The sequence below is a fragment of the Notamacropus eugenii genome, chromosome 4 (genome assembly GCF_028372415.1).
Source record: "Notamacropus eugenii isolate mMacEug1 chromosome 4, mMacEug1.pri_v2, whole genome shotgun sequence".
Taxonomy (NCBI): Eukaryota; Metazoa; Chordata; class Mammalia; order Diprotodontia; family Macropodidae; genus Notamacropus; species Notamacropus eugenii.
The window spans coordinates 285,383,079-285,397,272 of record NC_092875.1 but is presented as its reverse complement, the minus strand read 5'-3'; the positions used below and the strand labels follow the sequence as shown (position 1 = coordinate 285,397,272).

Sequence of the window (14,194 nt, the reverse complement as noted above, 5' to 3'; positions counted from 1 at the left end):
AAACTAAGTGAAAACTATAAACTGATATAAACTCATGCTCTCTTGGTACTTCCTTCCCCATCACTCACCATTCTCTTGGTGAAGAGGCTGCAAAGCAGCACTAACTGACCCATGGGCTTCAGCAAAACACAGCCCCACACCCTAACTTTCCTTTCCCTCTTTCCAGTACTGTGAAGATCTAAGCTCCAGACTGCAGAAATTTGCTGAGATTGTGATGGCCAGTGCCATATGTGCTGCAACAGAGTTCTGCAGGAGAGCAGAGGAGCAGAGAGAATTGGGCAGGACATGTTTGGGGTTTATAATTAAAACCCAACTCTGTACCCTGAGGTGGGGGCCCTTCCACCCATTGTCATGGAGGTCCAAACTCCAAAGAGCAGAAATTTGCCCAGGCTACAATAGCATTAGTGTAGCAGCCCTCTGTACTGCAAGACCAGAAAACTCAGGAATAGACACTCTGTGTGTGACTCCTCTAAACCTGAAGAAAAGAGCTCAGGGTCCAGCAGTGGTCAGTTCTTTCCCCCCAAAGGCCCTGGAGGCAGAGACCTAGACTGGTGAACAAAATTTTCCAGTGTGGGAGAAAGCAGAGATGCCTTGAGATTTAGCTCCTAGGGAAACCACTATCAGAGGGGAGTGAGTCAGAAAGTGAGCAGTAGGAGAAAATAAGCAGGACAAAAAGACTAAGAATTGCCGAAGATATTAGGAAGAAGAAAATTCAAATACCTTGAGAATAAACCGAGAAACCAACAGGGATATTAACAAAAGAAGTAAATAAGATCTTCAAATCTAGTAAAAAAGTTCAGGCTTCTATGCATAAATATTACAAAATAAAAGAAAATGATTCAATACCTGATGAAGCAGAAGGGCTTGTGGATTTTAAGGAAAGCATGGAACCACAGCATCCTTTTCCTGAGTGGTTAAAAAGAGAAATGGGGATTATAAGAACAGAATTTATGGCCTACACAGCAGAGATAATTGGCAGAATTAGAAAAACTTGATCTGCGATGGCAAATCTTTCCAAAGAAACAAGAGAGGACTACTGATTGGGAATGCAAGAAGTATATAGAACTGAAGGACAATCTGGAAGAGAAGCAAAAAGCAGTAACGTGGAAAGAAAATATATTCTTTATCCAAGCAAAACATATTGATCTAGATGACAGGATGTATAGAAGCAATCTAAGACTAGATTTCTCAAAAGAATGCAAGTCAAAAAACCTGAACACTGTAATGCAAGAAATAATAATAGAAGAAAACTGCCCAGAACTTCTGTACACAGAAAAGGAAATGCTTATTCAAAGAATATATAGATGGTTTCTGGAAAAAAAAAAACCCTTAAGACTGCAAATGCTAAAACAGATAGTAATTAAGTTTAACAATTCAATTCAGAAATCACCATTTCTGCCATCTACCCGGAGCAAGATTTCCAAATACAAAGGAAAGGATATTTGAATAACAGAAGAGGATTATTTTCTACCCAGCAGAAAATGCTGAGGGAATGGAATAATGTGTTCTGAAGAGCAGTGGAACTCAAGATATATCCCAAAGTGACCTACCTTGCAAACCTGAGCTTTAACTATAAATGAAAAAAGATAGATGTTCAATAATAAAGGTGTTTAAAACATTCTTAAGAAAAAAAAAAGCAGACTTGAAGAGATTATTTTCTTTTTGAACACCCCCGATTGTTGTTGTGTTTGTCTTTCATTCTTGAAGAGGAGATGACACCAAAGTGATGACATGACTTGCAGTTGACTTTGATTTGAGTGAAGGAGGGCTGTGTAAGGTCACCAGCCTCACTTTCTCCTCCTGAGCCATCTGGATCCAGTGGCCTGATATTCATCAGGAGACTGGAGATGGCCCAGGATGCAGAGTGAGACCCTGGTCCTTTCCGGCTAAGGTCTTACCACATTGTCACTTTGAGTGAGATACACCCATTCAGTGAATAGACTTCTTTAAGTAATTGCTCAAGGACGGCCCCCTTTAGGTACCACCCCCTTAATTTCCAGTTCTTTGCTACTTCAAAAATGATCTGCTATACATATTTTTATAGACATGAGTAGTTTCCTCGTTCTTTGATCTCTTTGTAGTGATAGATTTGATATAGTAGGTCAAAAAAGAAGTTTATTGACTTTTTTGGACATAGTTCCTGATTGCTTCCCAGAGTAGCTAGACCAGTGGTAGAAAACCTGTGGCCTACTAGGTCCCTGGGTGCTATGGCCTTTTGATTGAGTCCAAGTTTTGTAGCACAAATCCTTTCATTAAGGGCATTTGTCCTATGAAGTTTGGATTCAGTCAAAGGGGCCACACTTGAGGGCATATCCCAGATAACAGAAACTCAGAAGAGGTGAGCAAATGCAATAGCCAACGATAGTAAACAGCAACAAATTGACAGCAGAGAGACCAGTAAGAGACTTCTTTCTAAATGTACACAAGGGGATGGAAGTTAGGTGGAGGTAGTGGTGGAGAAGTGGGCCTGGGGACTGATTTTGGAGGTACCTCACCTATAGGTGTGTGTGGGACTTGAAAAGGGAGAGGATATGAGGAGTATATGATATGTCTAGGTCAAACTTTAGGCTAGCAGTGCAGGGGAAGTGACTTCTGTGGTCTCTTAGGAAGAGGAGAACAGAAGAGTGAGTGAAAAGGGATGAAAAAAGTGGAAAGGTTTTGATTTGGTGATGGAAGGGGACTCCATTCATGAATGCTTTTGTGGGTGAAGAGAGATGTTCTGTTAAGGGACATGAGGACCTTGTGCTATGGTTTGTGGGGGGTTTGGTGCTTGAAAAAACCACTACTTCTGCCTCTGGAGATGAGGAAGAGCAGTTGGAACCTGAGGGAATTAAAAGTTGTGGTCTCAGGGAAGGAGATCTTTGAGGTAAATGGGGAATTGTAGTGACCAGGGGGAGATTATACCTCACAGGTGGACAGCATTATAACCAATGGAAATGGGGATGGGGTGGGGGTGTCCTGCCACAGAGCAGTGCTTTCTTTGTCACCTACTGGAGAGTATTTGTGTAAGACTATTCTTAATGATTTCCTGAAAGGCAGATAAATGATTATTGTAGTATTTCAGCTGAAGGAAGTGACACTGGATAACATGAGGTGAAGCAAGCTCATCTGAATCCCTTTTATTCTAGCTACTGAAAGCTCTTGAATTGTTTGAATGTCAGTGTATTCAGATAGTTACTATAACAGAACCATAGACCTCAGTGCCTAGAACATCCCCATGTTTTTGCAAGTCATTAAGGACATTTAAAAAGAAATTTTTGTGTTTGGCTAAATTTAGCTTGCATGTTATCGACAACCTGGTTTAGTTCTACTTGGCTGGTTTTACTCTGATGTGGCCACTGCACATGCTACAACTCCTTGGAGCCACAGGTGAGAGTTGGGTGAAAGGTGGACATCAAAGGTGAATATGAATAGGCTGGGAAAGGGTCCGGAAAGCCCTCATCAGAGGTGCTAGTCCTCCCTAGAAACCTCTAGGTAACCAACAGGCCTCACATCTGGTGGTGAGTTAGGACAATATCTACCCCAAGCATCTAAAGACTTATCCTGTAGAAGCTTGGATAAGAACATTTTGTTCCAGGGGCCATGAAGGCCCCTGAAGCAGGCACACTGGAGCACTTAGAGCTTGGTCAGACATCAAAGGTCATCTACTGTCTCCTGGGCCATCACCTATCTTCCTGACTTTTGTCCTGACTTTGGAAGGGAGAGTGAGGCTGATGACTTTGTGCAGCTCTGCCTCACTTATATGCAATTCACACACAAGTCAGAATATCACCCAGTAATGTCATTGGTCCTCTTCAGAATGAAGGACAAACAAATAGCTTGTATGTTTAGTGCTGTAGTTCAACTTAGAATATAATAATTATTTGCGGTGGCAATTAAATGACATTTAAGAGGTAATATACTTTGAAAAATGCATAAATAGCCCAAAGCAAAATGAACAGAAGTAACTATATAAGCATGATTTTTCATATTTTAGTGTATTATGATAAGACCATCAAGGAGAAAATTTGGTTATTCAGTCAACCAACAGAAGTGTTTGTGTGTATCCGCATCTATTAATAGAATGGTATTATTTTGTTTTAAGTTGTAGACATTTGTTAGCTTCCTATGAACTTAAAAGTTTCATGAGTCAAGGTCTTATTCACTTTAGTCTCCTAGAACATTTAGCATAATACCTTAAACATAACAGGCTCTAAGCATATATATTTTTAAGTTGGCATTTGTGCAAGTTAGCACCATCACTCAGCCCTAGGTGTTTTATTTAAAAATAAAGCTGAAATTGTCTTAATTAGGAGTGGTAACATTATTCATATTTATCTAAGAAGGTGGTTGAACATTTAGCAAAAGTATCCCATGTTAATAAAATGAAGTGAAGTTGCTATAAATACTGAATTACCACATAGGAAAAAGGATAAATCAAATTAATACTATTTAGCCTGTTCTTATTTACATGTTCATCCTACTCAGATTTAATTGGTAGTATAGAAAATTTTTAGGTATTTTTATAGCATTTATCAAAGAAAACCTATTTGTGCTTTTTAATTTAACAGTCAGAATATATCATGGTAGTTGGATGTTGTTTGTATAATGAACTTAGCAGTGATAAAGAAAAGAAGCAGACAAGTTTTCTGAAATGGAGATTATTAGGTGTTATTTATCTAAATCAAAATAGAATGTAACTGTTAGGCTCTTTACAATTATACCAGAGTCTTTCCCTTGGGAAATATCAATCTTTGAGAGACTTCAGGGCTATTCAGGAGTAAGAAATCTTGAGAGTAGTGGATAACTGAGATGATTTACTGAAACCAACAAGATAGCAGTGACTAAGGTCTGTCGACAAACTTATGTATAAAGTGAGCCAAGTTGTGATCAAAGTTCCAGATTCCATGCTATGGAGGGACATGTTGTTGTGTTTGTCCTTTGTTTTCGAAGAGGACAATGACATCAAGGAAATGATGACAGTTGACTTTGATTTGAGTGAGGGAGGGCTGTGCAAGGTCACCTGCCTCACTTTTTCCTCCAGAGCCATCTGGATACACTTTGGTTGGTTTTCCCCTTTTAAAAAAATACTTGAAATCTTGTGGATGAATAAAGGCTAAGTAATGTTTGTTCACTCATAGATAATGGCTGTCCCTGATCTTTTCCTTAATGATCCTGAGTATAGATACAGTACCCTAAATACCTGCTCAGTGTTGTTTTTCATGTGTTTGATTGTGGAGGGGAGAATATAGTAACAGATTAAAAAGAAAGGGACAAAATGTTATTTCATAGGGAAAAAATGCCATGTCTTAGTAGCCGACTGGCTGTACAGAATGAAGGAGGTATACATTTGGGAGTCATCCACAATAGGGAATAAAAATGAATTGACTTTGAGAATTAGTAAAAGGGTAAAGAGAACAAGGAGCTCTAAGGAGTGAGTCTTAGAGAGGCTCTAATTAGAGTGCAGGAGGAGGAAGCCATTTGTCAGCTCAGATTCAATAGAATGTAATGTCACAGAAATTATGGTAGACAAGAGCTTAAGGGAGGAGTTTGGTGATCAGTGCTGTCAGATATTGAAAAGTTCAAGAAATAAGTCAGAACAAGCCATTAGCTTTATCAAGAAGGAGGTAATTACTGACTTCTGAGAGTGTACTACCACAGATGAGGCATTTTAACAAATATGCTTCGATTCTTGTAGTCATTTCAGATCCCAAGATTGTTAAGAAACAGTTTGAACATTTAAATGCAAGCTGCTCATTTAATGTTAACTCTAGTCAGTTGGCCAATTCTATTCACTGATCATATGGGGGAAAATACATTTTCTGCTTTTGAGCACTTTACTCTTCATTTGTACTTATTTCCATTCTGTTAACTCTTAGATTGCTGTAAAAATTGCCTGAGTTCTTTCTCATAGGATTCCCTTTAAAACTAAATGTTAGTACAAAAGGAGCATATTTATTTCTTTTATTTGCAGAATAGAATAACTCATTCACTGTGCCACTGGAATTTTTTCCCTTTAAGTGTTCCTTTCTTTGATTTAATTATTTTTTTCCTTTTTTCAGTCTCGGAGAAATCTTTGTGAAGAGGCCTTGTTGAAAATTAAAGGAGTTATTAGTTTTACATTTCAAATGGCTGTTCAGAGATGTGTTGTACGAATTCGTTCAGATTTGAAAGCAGAGGTATGTGATTTGAAATAATCAACATTCTCAGAACCGGACTTATCTTTCCTCAAACCCACATCCTTTTCAAACTTTCCTCTTGTTGACTAGAGTGCATCAGTTCAGTCACTAGGTTCACAACCTTGTTATTTTTGACTTCCCTCATTCCTTATACCTAAGTATACCTTGTCATTTCTATGTTTACAAAATCCCTTGCATTCATCTCTATCCTTATAGTAAACACTCTGCCCTAGTTCAGGCCTTGATCACCTTTCAACTGGATTATTGGCTAGTGCCTACTAAATTGGTTTTCCAGTCCCAGGTCTCACTTTTCTTCAGGGCCATTCTTTACTTAGCTTCCAAAGTGATTTCTCTCTAGAGTGCAAGTCTGACCAAGTGCCAGGTGACCAAGTGAATTCCCTGTTGCCTCTAGGATAAAATAAAACCTCTGCTGTTTAGCTTTTAAAGCCTTTTGCAGCCTGGTTCTTTACCTTTCCAATTATATTTCACTGTACTCCCTTTCCCACACACTAGCTGTCCTGCAGTCATGTCCTCACTCTTCGCCTTGCCTTATTGGTTCCCTTTGCTTGAAATGCAGTACCAATCTCACCCCTGCCTCTTAGAAGCCCTAATTGCCTTCTGGACTCTGCTCCAGACATGTATATGAAGCCTTTCCTGTTCTCCCCAGTGGCTAGTGCCCTCTCCGCCCAAATTCACTTTGTATTTATTTTGCATAGACTTACTTATATCCATATTTTCTCCCCGGAGAGAATGCAGGCTCTTTACAGGCAATAGACTTAACCCCTGCCTACCACATACTGGATTGTCAGTATCTGTTTCCAAAAGTTGTACTGCTAGCCATATTTACACTTGTTGTAGTCTTGCTTTTTAACTGATTTTCTTAATCAGTTCTGAAGCCTTTAAAAACTGTCAGTTGCAAAATCACTACTAAATATACTTTTTACTTGTTTTGTCCTGACCTAGGCTTTGGCAACAGCAATAGCATCAACCAAAGTTATGAAAGCACAGCAAGTTGTGAAAAGTGAAACAGGAGAAGAAGTAAGACTGTCTTAATTTTAAATCTCTGTCAGATTTTGATCCTTTTCAGGGTTCCTTATAGCCAGTGAGTTTCTGTATTTTCAGCACAAATAAAACTTTTCAGATAAAGCATATTTCTTAAAAGTGAAAGAAAATACAGGTGTAGGGAGGGTTTCTCTAGAGATGGAGTCTCACCTGTCTTTTACATCGTCTGTGTGACCGAAAGTTTTCAACTTATACGTGATTTCTGTGAATTCCTATTAAAATGTTATAACCTATTCTTGTTAGGAAAAATGTAAGGAGAAACATCAGCAGGAGATCTGCATTTATGTGTTTCCAGGACAGGTTTCTTACCACTGTATTTCTGCATGTTTGCTTGTGTAAACTGATTTTTGTTAGTCTAAAGCCTAGAGATGATTAGGTAAAGTTAACTTTTGCCTTTCCAGATGAAAGCAGGCTAGGTTTGTACCTGCTGCTGCTCCCGTGGTGTGCTGTTTAGAGGTGCATTGTACCCCCTAGTAACTGCCCACCAGTGGCCAGCCAGGAGTGTCCCTTCTTTACAGCAGTAAGCCACCTGTTGCAGCAGATGCACTGTGGCTTTGGGTGGACAAAGAAGACTTTGCTCCTGGGCCTTAGGAGATAGAAACCAGCAAGTTCTGGTTCCTTTCAGTTTCAGGCTGTGATGGGCTGCTAGACTCTGTTGCATTCACTGCTTTTTTTGCCTCACTGTGAGAAAGCCTGGTGTAGTGAAAACAAATTGTTGAGGCTAAGGGTTTTAGTTAGAGCATGACTGTTGTTTTCTAAATAATTAAATGTTTTATCATTTTAGGCAAGTTACTTTATCTATTCAGACCTCTGTTTTCCATCTATAAAATAAAAAGTCATATAGCTTCTTAAGATTATTTCTGTCAGTTACATTCTTTGATTCTGTGATGGTACTTTTTAGGTCAGTTCTTGTAGGCTTTAAATTATAGATATGATTGTAATTAATGTAATTTTTCAGGAGTTTAGGAATAAAGTAGACATTCATAATGAATAATTTTGAATCACATAATTGTCATGTTGATTTTTTTTTTTTTAATTTTACATTTTCTGTTTATTAGATGCTGGTCCCATTCCAGGACACTCCTGTAGAAGTAGAACAGAATACAGACCTACCTGACTATCTGCCTGAGGATGAGAGTCCTATAAAGGAACAAGATAAAGCAGTGTCTCGAGTTGGGTCACATCCAGAAGGTGGAGCCAGCTGGTTGAGCACAGCTGCAAACTTTTTATCCCGTTCCTTTTACTGGTGACTTAAATTTGAGCTCATGGACTGCTTGAACCAACAAGGGGCCAGTTTTCCATTGGTGTGGTGAACTGTCAAGTGCAATTTGCAATAAGTTATCATGAAAAGTTTTTAGATTACACAATTACGTATGCTGCATTTTACATTTTATTGGACGTTTGACCTGTCAGGTGGTTAAAGGGACAGAGGCCTCAGATGGAATTGCTTTGTTTCTGGAGGGTATTCCTTGGTTTTGTTTTCCTGTTTTGTTGCCTCACTTAAAAAATATACATATATGGGTCCACTATTAAAACCAAACTTTTATGCATATGCAGCTTTAAATTTTACTTCACATGCAACATGTGATTAGGCAAATTCTTGACTCAAGTCTCAGGACTTTGTTTGCAGGGTAATTCTTTTTATCCCAAGTTGTACCTGAATCATTAAGTCTTTTTGCGGGGGTGGGGGATGGATTCTTTGTTTCTAATGAAGGATGCTGGTTTTGTTACTCTTTACCAGGAAGCCAGAGGAAAATATATTTGCGTATTCTTGCTCCTTTTTCCACCCCTTTTGTTTTTGCCAACCATCTTTGCAAAAACTTAATTTTCTGTAGCATTTTATGTATTAGAATTTATCTATTTGAACACAGTAATCCCTACAATACATTTTAAATTATTTTGTTGCCCCCCCAAAACATTGGTATTTTGTATGATTGACAAAGAATTGAGTAGAAGAAACTGTGATTGTGTTGTTGGTTATCCTGCTTTCAAAGAATATTTAACTGTGTGTGATGGCATATAATTGGCATTGACTGCTATTTAGTCAGGCTCAAATTAGATCTGGAAAGTTATAATTTGCTTAAGTGATATTCACTTTAGTCTTACCTTAAGCAGGAAATGGCTTATAGGCCTTAGTTTGTAATTGTACATTATCTCCTACTAACAAAAATAACAGTAGTTAAATCTGATATAAACTTGAAAAACAACACAATGAAATGAATGCTTATTATGCCCCAGTGCCCCTGCAGTAGATTCTGAACTTCAGCATCAATTGCTTGGCAGGTGTCCGTTCAGCATATGTTTCCTTAAATCACCTCTTTGGAATTTCTCATGCACATGCAGCAGTGGATATTATACAGGGTGTAGAGTTTAGGGAGGGAGTGAGGGAAGAATCCAAACAGTTACCATTTATATACAAAAGTAGCTTTTGTTGAAGAAGGTCTTTGGCTGTTTAATCTTGTCTCATCATATCCAGTCAGTTTTAAAAACAATTTTGGCGAAGGTAAGATTTGTTTTGTTTTTGTAAATATGATGTAAGACATGTGCTTAATGCTTAATTAAGCTTCTGAACTATTTGGAAAATAAGAACAACGCCCTCTGGGAATATGACTGACAAACTTCAGTGCTATTATGATTAAAAACCAACACGAAGTGGTTGAAGATGCTCTCTCTCTGGCAACATTTGCAACTCTTATTACTTGGAACTTCATTGAAAATCTAGCCTGAAAGGCTTCTTCTTCCTACTCACCTCTAACAATTAAAAACATTCAACGTTATGAGAGGAAAATTGTTGTGAAATTAATACCACTAATGAAAGTCTTGAATTCATTCATTTGAATTGTGGCTTTCTGGAGGCGTAAGGGACATATTTGCAGACTAGTTGTTGGGTTTTGTTTTTTTTTAAAAAATTTATCTAGTCTTTGATTCAGGTGACACGCACAGGCTGAAAATACAAGCTTTGAGGAGCATGTATTGCTTTAAATATGTAATACAACTTGCTGACTAGAATGTTACAGTACCAGATGTGTTATTTTTTTTTAAATCATCTTTTCTGTAGCCAGGAATGCAAAGTTTACTTTTCTGTATTAACAGCTGTTTGCATTTTATTTTGCGTTACATCTACTTGTTAAATAATGACATCCCTTTGATAGTAATGGTTCAGTACAAGTAGGTATTACAGTTTTGATGTTTGTGTGTTTCAATTCAAAGTATGCTTCTTTTGCCAGTGTTGCAGATCTTGTATTACAGTTAAGGTATTTGTAAGGCATTTCTCTTTTCTTCCTTTTTTTTTTTTTTTGAAATATATTGTAAAATAATAAAAAGTAACATAACTAAAAATGAAATAATTGAAGTTTCTGTATTTTATGAACATAAACATTATTGATTTCTATTCACATCTTGTTAAATTTTATAAGTTTTGTAAAGTCATTTTTTCCCCACCTGATATTTCAACTATTTGTTTCTATTAAATTAGAGGTACTTTGAATTAATCACTTTGTACCACCAGCCTAGGAGATGTGCAACAGAGACAGAAATGAAAATTAATGTTTACTGACCTTGGTGATGGTCTTTGACAGGCAGCTCCTTCCCTTTTTTAAAACAGCACAAGTGAACATGAATTAGTAATATTTATACATTTCATGTCAAATGGATAAGTCACTCAAAATATAGGAGTCACAATTTTCCTTTCTGGAATCTGTGGTTACTCTATAACATTAAATAAGTTCCTTTATAGGAACTTAATAAAATTTTAATTTAAGAAAAAATTAATAAAAGGTTTTGTTTTTTTGCAAACTAGGGGTAATACCTGCCCCTTTTAGGATGTGGTAGCGTAATGAATATCTTTAGTCTGAGAGTCTCAGAATTGTTATAAGAAAATGAGATACCAAAAGTGATTGTTTTAGTAGTGTCCCAAACATGATGTATTTGACCATCTCTTTGTCTTTGATACTCTCCTGCCTTGCTCACAATGATACTCCATTAACGTTGTTCTCCTAGTTCTCTCACAGTTTATTTTCTGTCTTCTTAATCCCACTCAGAGTCTTCTGGCCTACTGTCCTAATTTAACATTGTCTTCCTTAAGGAATTTATCCAATCTCAGAAATTTAACTCTTTCTCAAAATTTTTAACTTCTGCTCAAGCTTCTTTCCCATATTTCTCCAGCCATGTAGTTGATAAATTTCTTATCACATTAAATCCAGTGCTTCTATTTAAAATTTTCATTTTGAACATTAAAAATTAGTCCCAGGTTCTTTCCCTGTCTCCATATTCTGGCCCACTCGTTGAGAAGGCAAGTAATATAGTAGTAATTTATACCTGTGAAGTCATGTAAAACAGTTTGATATTAGCCATGTAGCCTAAAAAAAAAAAAACCAAAACAAGAAGCAAGAAACATAACGAAAGTTTAAAAAGTATGCTCCAGTCTGCATCCAGAATTCATGAGTTCTCTTTCTGGAGGGAGATAGCATTTTTCACCATGGGTGCACTTTGGAATTGTTTTGGACCATTGTATTGACCAGAGTTGCTAAATCCTTCACAATTGATCATTATTACAGTATGATAATGTTTAATATAAAATTTTGGAATAATCTCTTTGTTCTCTTTGAAGTAAACTCAGAGAGTGCCTCTTCCTATGTCAGCAAAAGCCAGCCAAGGCTGACTCTACATTCCTTAAGGAGACCTTTAACCTAAGACACTATATCTTGAATAATGGGAATTTTCCTTTGTATCTTATTATCTATAGACACATACTATGTTATGGCATGTTAATGGTAAAGAAAATATAGACATCTTAGGGCGTAATTTCTATTGAACATTGTTTACCTTTTCCTATGTCAGTTATCTGTTTAGGGCAGGAAGCCTGCCACTTACTAGTGGTGGGATTTCTTTCCTTATCACCGAGACATATGCTTACCCAGCCTGGAATCCCAAGGCCTGACTGACATTGCTTTGTTAATTATCCTGTCTTACTGAATTTATGATTTGCTTAATTAGGAGAGTTTCTTTCTCACGGCAAAATGTACTTAAGACAGATGTTTTCTGTACTAGGTAGTCAGAGTCACCTCTGACTCCATAGCGCTATGTAACTGTTTTCTTTATGGGGAATTGATTAATTAATTAAATCATAAAATTATGCATTTAGCCTGTTGCCTTTTCTTTAACCAAGTTTTAAGGTCAACAGTTAAATGGCTCCCAAACGTGGATTGGAACTGAGGAACAGGATGGGCATTGCCTCATCTCACCAACACCAGGACTCCGGTGCCAATAGGAACTATTTTTCCTAGAGTCCTGGGCCTTGACGGGGTCGGGGTAAGTCCTTCCATTCCCAGCTTCCAAAGAACTCTCACTTTAAATTCCCTTTAAAGGAAACTCTGGGGACCGGAGACCAAGTCGCGTTAAATCGCTCTGTATTACTTAGGTCTCCTCTGGAGATCGACCGTTTTCTTTAATAGGGAATTGATTAATTAATTAAATCATAAAATGTATGCATTTAGCCTGTTGCCTTTTCTTCAACCAAGTTTTTAGGTCAACAAGTATTACTGTTACTGTGTACAGTGTTCTCCTGGTTCTATTCTCTTCAATTTGCATAAGTTCATACAGATCTTCCCAGGTTTTTCTGAAGCCATCCCCCTCATCATTTCTTAGAGCAAAATATGATTCCATCATAATCATGTACCACAACTCTTTCAGACATTCCCCAATTGATGGGCATCCCTTCAGTTTCCAATTCTTTGCCACCACAAGAATTGCTATAAATATTTTTGTACATATAATTGCTTTTTTCTTTTCTTTGATCTCTTTGTAGACTCAATTATTTCTAAAATGAAATTAATGAAATTTTTACCCAAGCACTTTAGCCCACCCATGGTCTTTCTCCTTTGAATATCCGTAACAATTGCTGTGGGTCTGTGCCATTCATTTGATGCTTAATCCTGTCCTAATGTTATGTTGTGTGACTTGTTATATGTGCAGACCGTGACTCCTCAATGTGATTATAAGCCCCTCCAGAGAAGGGACATCTTTCATTTCATACTTGCCATGGTACCTTGTACAGTACTATTTGTATAATAGATGCTTAATATTATTTGCTAATTGTAGCGAACTGTTTATAGAGCATATTAAACAGATAGGAAAGTTGGGTACTGTAAGTCTTTAGTATTTAGTTGTAAAGAAAATTTTTTCAAAAGGTGTATACTTTTAATTATTTATTTTCAGTTTTCATCATTCACTTTCATAAGATTTTGAATTCTACATTTTCTCTCCCTTACTTTCCTCCCCTCTCCCCAACTTGGCATGCTGACTGATATAGGCCATACATATAAATTCATATTAAACATTTTCAAATTAGTCATATTGTAAAGAAGAATTAAAACCATTGGTAGAAACCAAGAGAAAAATGAAACAGTAACAACAAAAAAAAAGAGTAAATAGTATGCTTACATCTGCATTCAGATTCCGTAGCTCTTTCACTGGATGTGGATAGCATTCTCCATTGTGTCTCTCTTGGAGTTATCCTAGATCCTTTCATTGAATCTATCAAAGTCTGTCATTGTACAGTGTTGCTGGTACTATGTACAATGTTCTCCTGGTTGTAGGAGCATACTTTTTAAAAAAAACTTTGAGTTTTATACAATTTGTTTTTGATCAGTGGCATCCAAATATTGTCAAAACACATCTTAGCTTCAAGATTTTGGAAAAAATCCAAATAATTTTCAAATGGATTGCAAATGTTGTCTCAGGTACTTGCTAGGTTGTATCTTATGGTAAGATGAGTAATCCTAGTAGGACTGTTTGGCTTATCTTGGTAGCAGCTCCAGTCTTCACTTCTCTCTTTCCCGCAGTGGGCTTTCACAGGACTTCTTTTCCCTTGTCCATTTATGGAATTTGCCATCCAGTTTATCTTTCTGAAGTTCTTTTCATGCCTTTCAAATGATACCAGTTAAATTTCTGTATCATCTCATACTGTCATTTCT

At 37.1% G+C, this 14,194-nt stretch overlaps 1 protein-coding gene across 3 annotated transcripts in view; it reads left to right on the top strand.

Moving 5' to 3' along the window:
* ARMC1 (armadillo repeat containing 1) overlaps positions 1–10,564 on the top strand; it is an 85,672-nt gene extending 75,108 nt beyond the window's left edge. For all 3 annotated transcript variants that reach the window (XM_072604691.1, XM_072604690.1, XM_072604689.1), the window contains 3 exons: positions 6,042–6,158; positions 7,122–7,196; positions 8,279–10,564. In XM_072604691.1, the coding sequence (XP_072460792.1) occupies positions 6,042–6,158; positions 7,122–7,196; positions 8,279–8,470 (384 nt within the window). In that variant the 3' untranslated portion in view covers positions 8,471–10,564. The remainder of the gene's footprint in view (positions 1–6,041; positions 6,159–7,121; positions 7,197–8,278) is intronic.
* The last annotated feature ends 3,630 nt before the right edge of the window (positions 10,565–14,194 follow it).